The 17,198-nt window shown below is 46.5% G+C and overlaps 1 protein-coding gene across 9 annotated transcripts in view; it reads right to left on the reverse strand.

The window, feature by feature from the left end:
- Nucleotides 1-17,198, reverse strand: part of LOC144943090 (signal-induced proliferation-associated 1-like protein 1) — a 149,160-nt gene that overhangs the window by 71,338 nt on the left and 60,624 nt on the right. For 7 of the 9 annotated variants that reach the window (XM_078870250.1, XM_078870245.1, XM_078870249.1 and 4 more), the window contains exons 2-5: nucleotides 7,593-7,760; nucleotides 5,502-6,985; nucleotides 4,481-4,620; nucleotides 3,211-3,399 (exon numbers count right to left, since the gene is read on the reverse strand). In XM_078870250.1, the coding sequence (XP_078726376.1) occupies nucleotides 3,211-3,399; nucleotides 4,481-4,620; nucleotides 5,502-6,985; nucleotides 7,593-7,645 (1,866 nt within the window). In that variant the 5' untranslated portion in view covers nucleotides 7,646-7,760. Of the gene's footprint in view, nucleotides 1-3,210; nucleotides 3,400-4,480; nucleotides 4,621-5,501; nucleotides 7,054-7,592; nucleotides 7,761-17,198 lie in introns of those variants that run through there. The other 2 variants (XM_078870244.1, XM_078870247.1) reach the window with 2 other exon arrangements.

Genomic DNA, 17,198 nt, shown 5'->3' on the forward strand with positions numbered 1-17,198 from the left:
CAGCTCTCTCTAAAAACTTCAGCTGCTAGACCAACCAGATTTTACGGCCTTCCAAAAATCCATAAAGAGGGTACTCCACTCCATCCTATTGTATGCACCATTAACTCACCCACATACAGACTGGCACGATTTCTGTCTGAGACTCTGCTTCCCTTCACGGGCAAGTCCGCCTCAGCTTCGGCTCACTTGGTTTCACTAATCAAGGATATATCACTGTCCCCGGAGGATTTGCTTGTTAGTTTCGTCTCCCTCTTCACCAAGGTACCCGTACCTGATACTATTGCAATCATTGAAGACCTAGTCCAACAGGGATTGGATCCTGATGTTCCTTCGTTGGTAAGTTACTGCCTTACGGACACTTACTTCACCTGGAATGGTACTTTCTACAAACAGAATGAAGGTACCCCAATGGGCTCTCCCCTATTACCATGGAGAAATTTGAGACAGACGCCATCCAGACATCCACCCGACGTCCTTCCTTGTGGAAGAGATACAGTAGAACCTCTGGTCAGGACCATAATTCGTTCCATAACTTTGGTCACAACCCGATTTGGTCGTGACTCGAACCTAATTTCCCCATTGGATTGTATGTAAATACGATTAATCCATTCCAGACTCCTACGAACTGTATATAAATATAGTTTTTTAAAGATTTTTAAGCACAAAAATAGTTAATCATGCCATAGAATTCACAGTGTAATAGTTAACAAAATGTAAAAACATTGAATAACACTGAGAAACCTTGAAGAACAGAGAAAACTAACATTGCCGCGTCAAGGTTACGAATTGTTCAACAAGATGATTGTTTCGTCTGCTACATCAGTCGGTCGATTCTGAGAGAGAGAGAGAATATTCGTATGAGCAATTCATGTTTCTATTGAAAGTAAGTTAACAGTAATATTTGGGTACAGTATTGTTTTTGGAAGCATTCACCGTAATATCGTATGAACGTTTACTTCACCGCATCATCATATGAATGATGCGATAAGAGATTAACAGGTTCTTATGTTAGTGATTTACGTACTCAGCGCTTTCGCTCTCTAAATTACGGCTTGAATGAGGGGGGAGGGGTATGACTACACTCACAAAATTAATATCTTACCGAGACCGATTACTAAGCGAGACTGACTGAGCAAGCGGCCACAGGTGGGTCACTGTTTGTAAACAAACAACAGGAAATTTGGCGCTTACAAAAAAATGGCACGGAAGGGGAAATCGGCCACGGCCGTGTTTGATCGCCACCCGAGTATGTGTTTGTGACCAGATTAAAAAATGTCGTGAATTTTTTGGTCGGAACCCAATTTGGTCGTGATCAGAAGCGTTCGTGACCAGAGGTTCTACTGTATGCAGATGACACGTTCGTCATCTGGCCACATGGCCGGATGAAACTATACCAATTTCTCAACCACATCAATTCCATACACCCATCTATCAAATTCACCATGGAAGTGGAAAATCATGGCAAGCTACCATTCCTGGGTGTTTTGATCAAGAAGAGACCTGATGGCTCGTTGGGACACTCTGTCTATAGGAAAGCCACCCACACAGATTCCTATCTAAACCCTGACTCCCACCACCACCCAGCCCAAAATAATTTCCTCAACAAAACACTGCATCTCCGACCAGCACCACCTAGCCAGTGAGCTTGGACACGTATGGATATTCTGACCGCACAATCGAAACGAAGCGACGTGTCTCAGACCGGAGATAAGGGAGAACCCATTGTGGTGCCTTCAGTTTGTTTGTAGAATGTTCCATTCCAGGTAAAGTATGTATTGGTGAGGCAGTGTCTCACCAGGGCGGTACATCAGCATTCAATCCTTGTTGGACCAAATCTTCAATGATTGCAATTGTATCGGGCACAGGAACTTTGGTGAACAAAGAAACTACATCAAAACTAACGATCAAATCACCTGGGGACAGTGAGATGTCCTTAATCGACGATACCAGGTGAGCTGAGTACAGAAGAGGTGGTCTTACCAGTGAATGGCTGCAAGGTCTAAGACAAATACCACTTTATTTTTATTATTTTTCTATCTACGTGACTTTACCGAAAAAAATAACAGAATATGTAGTAGTTTAAACTAGATTCAAATCTTTCGTGACTGCAGGAATTACTCTTTGGTTCTTTCGGGAAAGTTACGTAGAAAATCAAATCAAATAATAGAATACGACGTTTCGGTTGCAACACAAGCAACCATCATCAGGTAAGAATGAATGATAAAACACAGATACGGGAACAGCATAGGCAGACACACACGCAGATAGAGACACACACAAAGACACACAGAGCGAGACACTCACCAAGACAAACAGAAGGACAACGAATCTGTGCCGAGGCCTTAAATAGAGAGATGGGGGGAAGGTGCCGGGGCAGAGAGAGGACTGAGGAGGCGGGACCAGCAGACAAACGAGGGGATGACAAGGAGGGAGCAGTGTGGAATTCCGGACCACAGTGGCCGGAGGAGAGACAATGATTTAGAGCAAGACAATCGAAAGTTTATGCTATTTCCGTGTCTGTGTTTTATCACACTTTACTTCTAATTTAACAATCTTTTTGAAGAATGTTAATCAACCAGGCTATGCGTTAACTGTGTATTAACCGACCCTTTGTGTTGCATTGTATTACACTTCTTAATTTTACTAAATTTGCTTTCTCAAACTTTCGATTTTCTTGTCCTAAACCATTGGGGAGGGGGGAGGGATGAGAATTCCCCCCCCCGTCCCCACCGATCGTGTGTGCGTTTGCTAGGGGCAACGACGGGTCAGCGTTTTCTGAGCATGCGCAGATGCGTGGTTTGGCGCCGCCCTCAGCGCAGTGATATAACAATAATACATTGTTAATTTAACTACTTTAGATTTGACGGATGGGAAAAACAAATAGCCATGTTTCGTCTGGGGGCATATTGTGTCGTATGTGTGTAGCTGTTGAAACGTAAACCCAGTAGTTTGTCAGGTTAAAGCATCATAAGGTGTGTCCACACACAGACAGACAAAACGTGACTTTCATAGGTAAGATTAAACAAAAACGAAGCATTGGTATGCTCTTAACCTCCTAAAAATAATATCGTTCGGCAAAAAAATGATTTAAATAAAGTACACATTTTCAGGATCTCAAGGGGGGGGTAAGGGGGCATCCCCCCCCATTGCCGCCCACTCCTTGAGATCCACCACCAGTCCCACTGCGAGCCGCCCTTCCCCGACACCCACCCCTTGCTCGTCGAGGCACAGCAACTGGTCGGTGACGCGCGGCGTGTTCTGTCCCAGCCGGAGGCAGGAGACGTGCAGCTCGGGCACGGCGTACTCGAGCACGTCGCGCAGCGGCAGCCCCCGCACCGTGCCGGTCTTTGAGCACGACGGCACCGTGTCCTCCAGCAGGGAGCCGCGCAGCGTGGTCAGCTGCCGCGTGCGCGCGTGAGGAACAAAGGAGACCAGTCAATGAATTTTGCGCGGATTACAGACGGCGCATGCAACAGCAACGATAACAGCAATAGTTGTGATTGGCTGGTCAATGCGCTTCACTACGATTCGTTGTGATTGGCTGGTACATAGTATTGATGTCATCACGGTGCTTGAACCAGGCTACATGCACTTTCAACACATACGTGTACAGCCCTTGTTAGTCCACTGCTGGATGAGGGCCTCCCTATGCCGTGTGGTTCGTAGGGGTTGTCTGACCGTACTTCACTATGCCGGTCAGTGCGGGTTGGTGAAAGTGCAGACCATAGATGCGGGGGCAGGTGCTCCGACTACACAACACATTGCGTAATTACGTGTTATACTATTAATACATTGTATTATTTTTATTACGGTATTCAAATGAAATTTTATTCTAATCAATTGTCGATGGGATTGATTCTAGATGATGTTTTTTTAACACATCATATCTAAAATATCCGAATCCCTCGTAAATACTCATTGTATTTTATTTACAATCAACGTAAAGTAAACATTGAATTGTAAATTGTTTTAACCTTTGGTTGAAATGTGATTGTGGCCTAGTAAAGGCTTTGCAATGAACACAGACGGAACTGAAACAAAACCTTTTCTCTTTGATCACAGCAATGTCAATTCTTATAATAGTTTGAAAAATTATTTTAGAATGCACTTAAAGTATTTCGCATTAATTGTCATAGTTCGTGGCAAGACAGGGTAAGCAATAAAGAAGTCTGGAAGAGAACACGGCAGGAAAGCGTTGTAGATATGATTGGGCATGATATTTATAATGGGCCGGATACCAACACAGCCATCTAAATGGCCTCTGCGTGTGCGGCGACAAAGGAGGAGACTAAATACTCGATGGTGGGATACTGTCTGGGAAAATCTTTGAGGTCGAATCTCTCCTGTGCAAGCAGCTACGGAATTCTCGCAGAGGGATAGAATGCATTGTAGATCTGTGGTGGCATCAATGGCTTTGGCCACAATGAGCTCCTGAACTCGTTAAAAACCTTCCACAAAAAACGGACATGCATCCTCTCACCGCGCTGGTCCGGACGATGATGCGGTAGTTGTACTGGGGGCCTTGTGTGCTGTCCTTCGCATCTTCCATCTTCTCCCGACAAATGCTCACAGCCACCGGCCCAAAGTTCTCATCCATGCCAAAGTAGTTTTGATGCTCTGCTGATTGCATAGAGAAGTAATTAATTCGTATGAATCGGTGGCCCAGACACTGGGCACCTCAAACAAGTTGCGTGTCTTAGGCTTGGACTAATATTTAGGTCACTGGGTTCATAGCACATTTCGCTGAGTACTGCACCACCACTTCCCCACATATCCACACAAGCAGATAATTTGTACATACATATTTGCCCAGAGAACTCCTCCTAAACCGCTCCATCAACTTCAATAAACGAGGAGCCATTTGAAAGCTTATGTTGTACAGCAATCAAAGACTGCGCAGATTAAAAATGCAAGTGTTTTTTTTTTTGCCAGATTTGAATCATTAGGCATTCAACAATACATCGACCCACCAACAAAATCGATTACCACAATAAAGTAATTGTGAGAATATTTCCTGCTAATGCGGAGAACAACAATTCTCAATACTCAAATTTTATTTACAGACTTTTAACCTTCAATGATAATTTTTGTTAAACTTAAGAGATGGTTTGTCAGTGCTGTGTCTAAAATTCAAACAATCAAACTTCCTAATTAGGGATTTTTATAAATTTAGTCTATTAGCTTGAAGACGGTGGAATTATTAGTCCTATCTATTCAGCATTTGTACGCTGATGAGCATACTCACTGAGAACCGTATATTTTTTTAAAATTGATATTGATGGAGGGACGATTATCTTGCCTAAAGACTTCATCAAAAATGGTTCAGTCAGTCTGTCTAGAGGCCCCATCATCAGAGAACAGTTAGCCAATCGTCTAAGGACCACCATTAAAACATCCTGATGACAACAGCCAAAATAACCAGATAACAAATTCATTCAGCCATCAGACAGACTCACGCACAGTACGACTCACTCGCCAGCTCCCAACCCAAGATGCTTTACCTTTGCCGAAAAAGTAGTCCCGGTAGTAGCGCGCACCCTGGTCCACATGCTCGATGACGTAGCGCTTGACCCTGTCGCCCCTGCGCAGGCCTTCGTCTGTGCTCCAGCCCTCAAGCACGGAGACGCTGGCGTTGGTGGGGCCCAGGTGCAGAAGTGCCTCGGCCGCGCGGCCCGTCGTGCCCAGCCCCACGCTCGCCCGTGACAGGCTGATCTGCCTCTCCACCTCCCCGCCCAAGTCGTTGCGGAAGAATGGGCAGCTCTGCACCAGCTCGTTGCCCTTGCCGTCGCCCGCGTCGGCCGCCTGCGCCCCGGGCTCGTCGCGGGCGGCGTCCAGTTCCTCCGTGCTACCGCCGGGCGAGCTGAAGCCGCTCGCCGCCGACGCCGCCACCATCATGGCCACGGTCTTGGCCGACAGCGAGGCGGCCGACGCGCCCGTGCTCATGTTCTTGATCTGCTGCGCCGAGCCCTGCTGGCCCTGGCCCGATGAGCGCAGGTCGAAATTCACGCTCTGCACGTCGTAGTGCCCAAAGCACTTGGGGCAGCGCCACGAGCGGCGCTCCGAGGCTGCCGCCGCCGTCGCCCCCACGGTGGCGGCGCCGGCCTCGTCCGCCTTTTCGCCATTTTCCTGCACCGTCCCGTCAGAGTCCGACTTTCCCGTGCGCAGCTTGTGGAAGATGGAGGCCTCGCCCACATCCGACTTAGAGCGGCGCTTCAGCGACCGCTCCCACTTGTCCTTCCGCCGCGACTTGCTACCACCACCGCCTCCTCCTCCTCGGCCCTCACGCGCCTCCTCCGAGCTGCCGTCGTCGAGTTCGTGCTGACTCACCGACAGGGTGGATGCGGCCAAGGCATCGCCGACCCTCAGGAGGTCCGCAAACTTGGCCTTGCCGATGCTGCCGCTGCTGCCGCCCAAGAACCACTGCTTGCCGGCACCGGCGGCGGCGGCGTTGGAGGCCGAGCGGCTGTCAATGGACGACGTGCTGCCGTACTCACGCCGCAGAGAAACGCCCGTGTTGGGGTTCACCGCGCCCGGGTGGATGGTGATGTTACCGTCGCCGTCCATCTCGCTCAGCGCCACGTCGCTGCTGCTGCGGTGCCGCAGGGGCTGCTGCTGATGTTGCTGATGCGCAAATCCGTCCGACTGAAACGGTATTGGCCGCCTGCGCCCCTCCGATGAGTCTCGGAAGCGGCGCACGGGAACAGTGAGCCCCCGCTCCCCCTTGGCGGACGACGGCGTGGACAGCGTGGGAGCAGTGCTGGGGTCCACCTTGTCGTCGCCAAACACGTTCTCGGCGCTACCGCGCTTGTCGCTGGTGACACCGCCGCCCCGCCCGTCCCACGCGGCACCGTACGGGGAGACCCAGGCGCGCGTGCCCATCTTGGGGACGCCGTTGTTGCGCAGGTAAAAGCTGTCGCTGCGGCCGGGTGTGCCTGCCAAGGCGCCAGCGGCAGCCTTTTTCGACTTGATGAGGTAGCTACCGCCCCTGAGAATCGGATTCACGTCGTCCATGTTCAACTCAACCCTCAATATTTTGCTTCAGTCCTCCACAGCCTGGAAAGCCAGAAGATAAATATACAAGTAGGAATCTGTCTGTGTCGCTCGTCAAAGCCACATGTGCCGTGCCCAGCGCTCAGTGCCAGCTGCGCACCTCTGTTCCCGTCTCCGAGCAGCCTCCGTTACTCCCATTCACATGCTCATCAATGGCACGGCATATAACACACATTTCTGTTGCATGACGCGAAATCAATGATAATTTATTTTCCCTTATCCACTTATTCAGATGTCTGCCACCTCCACCCATGACAGGAACGGCGAATCTCTTATGTTCTTCCGCAAAGTTTAATATTTTTTTAATCTTATCAAGCCATATAGCTCGCTGTTTATATTTTAATGTAAGTAGCTTCCCAGTTAGCTCCGTGTGCTCTCTTCCTGCGTGTTCAATAATGCATTCAAGTACGATTGCTCACAGATGCTGCGACGGAATCCGGCGGCCCTTCATTGTAACCAGCACAGCACAGGAAGTTAAAGTTTGCCACCTACTCAGGGGCACAAGGCAGGGCAGCCTACACTAAGGATCGCCCATAGCTCACCTCTCCACGCCGTGCGACTGTCCCAGCTGCCTTTGAAGGGATGGCAAATTCATGGAGTCGTAAATTTTACTGTGGTAGCCTTTTCAATGCGTTTAAAAAAAAACGTTGTTCCACGTTGTTTGGGTGAAACTTGCTTGTGCAGTCATGATCCACGTGCTTTAATTCCCTCTGTGAAAACAAAATAAACGGAGGACTGTTAACAACCTTAATGCGTTCAATGAATGTACACCAAGGCAGATCACACACGACGTACATCATCGTGGCATGTGAACGCAAGGCATGCACGCACATGTGCTGCTCGTACGCATGCGACTAGTGACTGTGGATGCGTGAAATTAATTAGTCTTTACTCTTTGGTTCTTTCGGTAAAGTCACATAGATGAAAATAAAAATAATAATAAAAATAAAATAAAAATAACTAAATTAAACCACGACGTTTCGGAAGCAACACAAGCCTCAGTCATCGAGTAGGACAGCCACAGTAAGAAAAAATTTGCTGGAGTCCACTTGTGTTGCTTCCGAAACGTCGTGATTTAATTGAGTTATTTTCATTTTTATGTATTTATTTATTATTATTATAAAAAAAATTTCATCTACGTGACTTTACTGAAAGAACCAAAGAGTATGGATCCTTGCAGTCACGAAAACTTCAAATCTACAATTAATTAGTCTTTTTAAAAAGTCAACATTAATAACTGCCATTATATTATTAGATCCACAAAAGCTTCGTATAAATACCAACAGTGCTGGGAACTGGTACAACTGCATCATGAGAGGCAGCAATGCACACAAACAACCTCAAAGAAACTTTCACACTCGCCTGCTCTGTTTATCAGCTCTGTAAAAAAAGAATATCCTCACAAAACGCACTCTTATTTTTGACATAAGACACATAGATAAACAGGTCAAGTGGCCGAAGCCATCGTAGCACTCACCCCTTACACAAAGATTTTACAAATCCAACCTCTTCCGCATATAAGCAAGCTACAACAGGGGCAATGTCATCCAATAAAGCGTGCCGCGTGATGACAAGTGAACATTCACGTTGACAATAACGTCGTCCTGTATTGAAAGCTCACTCTTAAAGACCGTGTGGTGTCACTCAGGTCGTCTGGACGTCCCGCTCGGGCTCGATGGGATGGGTCTCTCCGGGCCAACAAAATTGCTGTCGGGCAATAATTTCCACGCGGATGATGGCAATGGCGACAATCGCGATTAAAAATTTAGGTGGCACCACTCGGCAAAGAGCAGCAATTAGCCCCCGACAACAACAGCTGATGCTGGCTTGATGGGCGCGCAGCTGGCGAGCGGGGGCAGAGAGATTCAGCAATCTTGTACCACCTCATTGCTCGCAGGACGGAGCGAGGGCGCCAGAGGGAAGTCTTAATCGATGATGCGATGGACCGATTTGAAGTTACGATCGTGCCCATCTGCAGGAGCGGGCGCCTGCGCTGTACACGGGGCCTGCTGGGGACGAGGGAGGAATGACCACGGGGGGAGGCAGCAACACGGCCCTCCCCTCGCTATTCCCCTTTCTAGACTGCCTTGGGGGAGGCTGTAATTGAGTGTTGCCGTGGAAACCGTACTAACGGTGAGCGAATCACAGCGAGGTCAGAAGGTTTTTGTCGGGTGCGTTTTAGCTCAATAACTGCCTCACTCACTCACTTTGGTGTTTGTCTGTTGACTTTTCAGAGTTTCAGTGAAAAACGTTCATATGTGCCACGAGACACATGTGATTTATAATGTAAAATCATGCAAACCAAATAATTGGATAATTTACAGCCCTTTGTCGATTCACTGCTGGATGAAGACTTCACTACGCTGGATGGTCACGGGGGTTGTTTGTCCATACTTCACTACGCTGGTCAGTGCAGTTTGGGCCCAAGAATGGCTCAGATATCACTTTCAACCGACGTTAGTCATTGCCGGGAATTGAACTGCTGAGGTTAATCAAGTCCATATGACGCGGCGTGCTAACCACAGTGCCAAAGTTCCATGTCCCACAAATACACCTGGGTGTGTAAAACAAATGAAAGTATAAATGCAAATTAATTAATTCGTTTAAAAAAAATTACTTATTCCGTTAGAAGACGGCACTCAGAATGAACCCGAGGTTTTTATCGGCATTTACACGTTCACATAAACCGCTGGCGGTAACAAGAAACTGTTCAGAGATTTCTGAAATCCAATTAAAATAAATCTCGGTATCTTGGTCCAATTTTGACTCGAAAAAAATATATATCGCAGCATGCCCAATCTGAAACTTGGCTTTGCGTACATCTGTCGGTGTTGGAACCATTAGAGAAGAGTGAAATGATTCATCCTTGCCACGTTTTGATTAAGTGTCATGATATGGAGTCACGGTTTGATTCAAATAATGGATTCTCTTGTCTCATTAGCACGGCCTTGTTCATATTGTTTGTCTCAGAGGTTCATTCTTGTTTGTTCCGCTTCGCTTCGTCAGCGTGAAGTGAACAAACAAATCATTTGCATAAATTGCAAATAATCGATAGTGGCACGCGTGATTCTAAGCGTACTTCCTGGGCGTGAGAATTCATTTTAACCCATGAATAGACGACACAATAACAACATTTATCTTGTCGTGAATAGATGCATTGATACACGTCGTACTACTCACTGCCAAATGGTGGAAATAACTAGAGTGAACTTGCTGTTAGTCATTTCTAAAAGAACCAACGGGACCGACGTGGTGGTAACGGCGCTGAAGTTTGCGAGTTCAAGTACAAATAAGCACCACTTTGATACGTGTTTACAGTGATTTTGTAATATAGGGACAGACTGACCCCCACCATCAGAATGTAGAATGTCTGCTACTGGCTCGAGGTAAGTCAGTAGAGATGAGCAGCATCCCCCAGGTGACCGAGCAAGATAAACTTTGATTTTGCTGCTGTGAAAGTTGTTGCTATACACAGCTCTCCGATATATTTTCGGGTTGTACCGAGCATTGTTTGGTGCGATGTCTGATGTTTCGCTACCATGTGCTGGGAGCTTCTTCATGAACTAAATTCACAACAACACGCGGTAAAACCTCGAGACACACCGAAGAACTCTGACATTGAATTGATACCGTACACAAATGTAAATTTTTAAGAAAGAAAATGAAACATTTCACGGGAGACGTACTTATAAGCCCATCTTAAACCTCCGAGTGCTTTGTTAGACTCGTTTGACCGGTACAGTATTTTTGGCATCGGTATTCTAGGAACTCATTTGCTGGCCGGCCTTTTAAACTTCACAATTCCTCGTGGATTAAATTACACCCGTCTTACAAGTGCCAAGCTCGTGTCCCCCCCAAAGGCTCATCGCTTGCAAGCGGTGAGTTACAGACGGATGCGCGTCGCTCCCGTGTTGATCCTCGCGCCTGGTTGAGCGCCGCGGTGCAAGCCCTCATACGCCGCAGCGTGAGCGGCGCGAGTCCAGGTCGCACGGTGTCTGCGCGGTACACTCCCGTGGCGGGACGACACGGTCGAGGGACGACATTGAGATGCAGACTCGGCTCATCATGGCAAGCACAGAGAGGAAGTTCTGTCACACGTTGGCCGACGACCTCCGAACCCGGAGCTGATGACGCTGCTGGATGGGTAAACTTCCACGACGTCTCCTTCCTCTGCTCAAGCCCAGGTTCAAGAAGCCCATCTTCTCCTCTGCCAATGGCCGACTCACTCATTACTTTTAGGAGTTTTCCTCCGGACCTCTCCACTTTACCTCTGTCTCAATTCCCCCTTTGCCCTGCAGCCTCCTTACCACCTCAATTTTTTTTACAAAAAATAAGAACGGCAAAAAACGCTCCAACCTTTCAAGTGCCACTCAATGACCATGCCCCTCTTACTTGTTGGGCGTTTTGAGGTGCGGTTGCATGCAGACCCCCAATTAGCACGGTTGTATACGTATGGTGCGAAAGAGGTTCAACATACATACAGATACTTTGTAACTAAGAACTATGTTGTCTTGAGACTCATGGCCTGGACAGGAGCATAATATATAAGAGCATACATACCCTGGAGGTCTGGTATCAACTGCCCAAGAGCTGACACCTGGCACAAGGAAGGAAGTGACGGCGAGGTGTGGTGGCATTAAGAGCTCTGGCCGTATTACGTTTTGACATTTTTTCGACTAGATTTGAAGCTTTCGTGACTGCAAGGATTCATACTCTTAGGTTTTTTCGGTAAAGTCCCGTAGGTAAAAATAAAATACTAAAAATAATAATAGAAATAAAATAATAAATCACGACGTTTCGGAGGCAACACAAGTCTCCGTCATCAGGTGGGACCGTCACAGCTAAATTTACTGTATCAAGTGAGGAAAAATCTATGTATAGCGTGACATTTTATTTCCTCAACCAACGATCTAGCAACTCTGCCGTTGGCACAAAGATGACAAAAATGAAACAAAACTGAAAAAGTGCATGAAGCAGCATGAAGAAATGCATGCTAGGATTCGCATTGAGAGACGGAAAGACGAAATGTTTACGCGGTTAAGAAACGTAAAAGTGGGGCTTGGGCAGGCCCACTGCGAGATGCGGCGAAGGCCTCAGGAGCCTCCGCAGAACCACTCGTGACATTCCCCATTTTACAAGTCTCATTCGTACAGCTTGGTTTACTCTATTCTTATAAAAGCAACACGAGCCTATTATTTGCCTATGAACCGATGAATGGATGCATCGCCACGACACGATACATTGTTGCCATTATTATTGGAGATGTGTATTATGTAAATTACTGTATAATAGTATCACGTTCACGGGCAGCTGATTCTCGACCAAAGTGGGCTCCCTACTCAGAGTGGTCCTGCTGAGAGTGACAGCTGCTGACAGACAACCGTCAAGCCACGAGAGCCATCTTCTGGTAGCCCAGCTTCAGCTGGCAAGGCAGGGGTCACATTCCAGAGCGTGAGGAGGGGAGCCTGTGCTCGTATTGTGATGTGTGAGACGATACTGCAAGCCGCGAGAGCCTTCCTTCCGACATTCGGAAGCCACTGGAGCTATGCACGTTTTAAAATTTTGATTGAAAACTCAATTCTTTAGAATGGATTTTGTGTTTAATTTGTTGTCCTTCACCCTGCACCTCTGATTAGTGCAGTTGGCTATGTATAGCGTGATATTAACTGTTTGAATTTTGCTTATGGTTCAATTTGACTGAAGTTTTGCATTTCTCGTGCCTTTGGATTCTGGATTGAAACTTTCCAATGAGTAATTTTAATTCCAGGATTGTTATTAAGAATAACACAATGAGTATTGATACTAAAATGATCAAAAAGAGTCTCAACCAAATAATTGATTGGGTTTTTAAAATACTACATTGTAAGGATTATTCATCAAAGTCAACGTAATTTTATAATATTAAATATGATTATAATGCCTTCGTTGACCTGCTTAGAGACCATACAATTCCATTAATATATCATTTGCAAACATTGTTATTTGCCCAAATGGTGAAATTACCAAGTCTCACAGGCAGGATTCGAAGGATGTGTCGCAAGCACAAGAATCGATCTGAATCGATGAACCGATGTGGTCTTACGTGCCAATAATCTCCAGATGCATTCGTATCCAAACAATTCCACTCATGTAAAAGCAATGTGAACAGACTGGCATGGCGAGAGGAGTTGTTTGTGGTTGAATGGATGTTGAGAGCCACCCCTCCCCCCACCACCAAGGACGATAGATGTTTTGAATCTATACGGGGTGGGGAATGTTGAAAACAATTTCTGGAACTCGTGGAGCATACGATAAGCCCCACTTTAATTTACATTAATCATAACAACTCGCCTTGCGATCCTTTTATATTCACCATGACTGTTTATTCGTCTAACAGAGGTCTAGAAAAACAATCCCACCATTAGGTTCAATTCACGTCTTTGTCACATTACTATGCCACACGCTCGCTCAGTGCATTGTTTCAGCGACGACATTTTTTTGATCAAATAAATCAAGTGCAAGGTTTTCACTAATGCGCGCCGACAGACCCTCTGTGTTATGATGCTTAACACATCTCTCGTGTTGGTGCATATCAAGTTATCCGCAGCAGACAGCTGTAAAGAGATACACGGGAACGAACCGCGTGAAGTGCGCAGAGAGCTAAATCCAGACTGAACGAGACAGAGACAAACAGAGCAATATATACATCACAAGGCCAGAGCAAACACAGCACGAATGGTGGTGGTATTAAGGCTGAGAGGGTGGTGAATGCACGCTCGGGAGATCCGTAGACAAACAAAACCGCAGGGACAATGCATGCACAGCAAGGCCAAAGACACTGATAAGCAGACTAACAGCGGCAGACGAATACAAGGATGGGACAGACAATATAACCAGATAAACCCTTTAGTTGGGTGCATACGCTTCAATGGGGAAAATCAATGTAAGAGACTCGGTTATGTAAACAGAGCTACACAGGCACAACCACGCACAGTTGGGTGCATACAAAGTATATGCAGAATATACACAGCGGCATATTCAACTTACCGCATGTACCACTGGAATATACACAATCACGGATATGCAGGGTGGTCCATTTATAGATACCCTACTAAAATAATGGGCAACACTTAAAGATACCGCAATGTTTTATTGTGAAGCCTCTATACGTCTCGCACCAATCTCAAGGGTAGGCACATTAGATCTGTGGATGCTCTCCTCTAAGATACGTAGGCATCATTCACGCAATATTCAGTCAACTGTTGAGAAGGAAGAGAGAGGGGTCATTAGAAATCGGTGGGGTGTCTATAAATGGATCACCATGTGTATGTCACGTACCAACGCTGCTTTGGAAGAACAGTCCAGTGTGTTCCAGCATGATGGTAAAAGTCGGACAAATCAAATAACTTACACCAAGTGGTGCTAATGGAGCCGATGCTTTATGCACTGTCGAGTGTGACCCTACACAGCCCACTAAAGCGAGTAAATAGTACAAACCAGACAGGCTGGCCCACAAAGCGAGCCTCTACGTTTATGCACTGGACAAGGGGATGTGGCACCGTGTCTCCAGAAGTCGCGCAACACCGAGACTCAACGGTGTCGGCGACCAGGGTGATGACAATGATAGTGGCGATGGTCCCTGTGCACGAAGATGGCGGCGGTGATAATGAATGCAGAGTTGATGAAGGTGTAAATAATGATGGATTTTACGATGACTGATGATGCCGCTCGGAGGGCCCCCCAAATGTGACCCCCAGAAAGTGAAGCCAATGAACCCAGTCATCCAGGCGTGCGCTGCGTATATGAGGCACCTCTGGAAGCAGCAACAAATGACTCCCTCGTTATTCGTGTTTATCGGCAGCTGCATATGCAGTTGACTGACAGGACAGTTTATTGATATAAGGTCTGTTGAACGTGTTGTTTAAATGCGATTTGTCAAACTATTGCAGGTCAAGGGGCAGTGGTTAAGCCATACTTCACCACGTTGGTCAGTGTGGGTTGGTGAAGGAGGGAGATATCCTGGGACCGATTCAGATATCACTCGGAGATGATTTTATCTGCAGCGGGAATCAAACAGGTCGCTTGGTTCATAAAGCATAGAGCTAACCAATGCGCCACCACTCCGCCCTGTTGTATTGTATGTTACTCTCACAGTAAATGTTATAAATTGTATTTTACCTACAATACACAATGCATAGACCCTAGTATTAATATATTTGAATTATGAAATCTGGGCAGAAAATATTTTACTCGAAAGCCTCAATATTACGATAAAACATTTTCTTTGCAAGGACAGAAAAATAAAAAAAATCCCAATCTATTTTTCAAGGGCATCTTTGTAGAATATTGGAATGCTGAGTATATACATCTATGCATGAATTATATATCCTGCCAAGAAGTTTCAATACACCCAAGGTTTAGTTTACTATATTACAAGAGGGCATATATATTGTAATATCAAACAGGAAATGAAGGTAGTGGATTCAAATAAAATAAAAACCCAATAAGTAAAACGAGTTTCCCGCTGCAGCACACATCTCTTGCACACACCTCTCTGAGCCAGTGGTAGAAAATCCCATACTCCAATGCAAGGGGCAAATCAGAGCGGTACCTATTTCACCAACCCCAGAGGAATGATAGCCAGTCAACACTCCTGTCTGGGGTTTGCACTCACAACCTCCTGATTTGCAGACCCGAGATTCCTACCACATAATTAATAACATTCGCATCCGCTTTTATGTAAAATAATGATTCTTTTAGCACCATGTGTCATGATTGACAAAGCTGTTGAACACTCGACTCTATTGATTGCCGGCCAAATCTCCGACTTCCCACAAGGGATCCAAAGTTTTCATCCCACAATCTGAGCGTCGCTACTTTGCATCGAGCGGGAATTGCGCTAATTGAGCACAGTTGCATGAATCCACGTCGGCCATGTGTGCTGGTTGTCACGGGCCAAATCCGCCAAAGTTAGTTAATTGGGAAAGGGGGGGGGGGGAGTTTCGTCGAGTCGTGGCTGCAGGAGTTCACAGGGGAGAGAGGAGGGGAGGGTTTGTGGCGTGCAGGGACGGGTGGGGCTGGAGAAATTAGCATGTCAATGAGCTTGAATTAGTAACCGGAAACCAAGACGACACGGGTGGGTGAGTGAAAATCATAGCAGTTAAAACTTGACGTGGTTAATCACATCCTTCCAATGATTGCTCAATCTGAATCCATCTTCTAGATTAAAGTTTTGTCTGTGTTTGTATATCTGGATGGCTTCGTAAACAAATCTCTGATGGTAGCCCGAGGGTTTGCAGAGCACCTTGGTCTCAGAGAAAACAATGTCATGTGTGCCCACAGCGTTTAAACAATGATCCACCACTGCCATAGATTTGGGTCCGCCGTGTTTCAAATCCGCTTTGTGTTCGTGAACCCGTTCAGAGACACGTCGCTTCGTTTCACCAATGTAACTGCTGCCGCAGACGCAACTCAGCTTATAGACACCAGGACATTGCATGTCCGGAATCGCATCCTTCACCGATGGGATCAAATCACGGATTTTGTGTACTGTATTGAACCGAACTTGAATCTTGTGTTTGTTCAAGATTTTGGAAATCCTTTTGGTAACCCCTGCTATGTATGGCAAGGTGATGGTTTTGATTGGGTCCTCAGATGGTTCTCTACCCATGGTTGGGGATGCAGCTTTGCGGATTGTGCGGTCAGAATATCTGTTCCTCCTGAGAGCCTAGCGTACATGCTCAAGCTCACTGGCTAGGTGGTGCTGGTCGGAGATGCAGTGTTTTGATGAGGGAATTCTTCTGGGCTGGATGGTGGTGGGAGTCAGGCTTTAGATACGAATCCGTGTGGGTGGCTTTCCTGTAGACAGAATGTCCCAACGAGCCATCAGGTCTCTTCTCGATCAAAACATCCAGGTATGGTAGCTTGCCATGGTTTTCCACTTCATGGTGAATTTGAAAGATGGCTGTATGGAATTGATGTGGTTTAGTGCCATCAGGCCATGTGGCCAGATGACGAACATGTCAACTATGTATCTCTTCCACAAGGAAGGATGTCGGGTGGATGTCTGGATGGCATCTGTCTCAAATTTCTCCATGAAAATATTCGCCGTGACAATCAACACCTCGGCGGTGGCAGATCATTGTTTCAATGCTGTGGGCATGCATGAC

The sequence above is a fragment of the Lampetra fluviatilis genome, chromosome 30, assembly GCF_964198595.1.
Source record: "Lampetra fluviatilis chromosome 30, kcLamFluv1.1, whole genome shotgun sequence".
NCBI lineage: Eukaryota > Metazoa > Chordata > Hyperoartia > Petromyzontiformes > Petromyzontidae > Lampetra > Lampetra fluviatilis.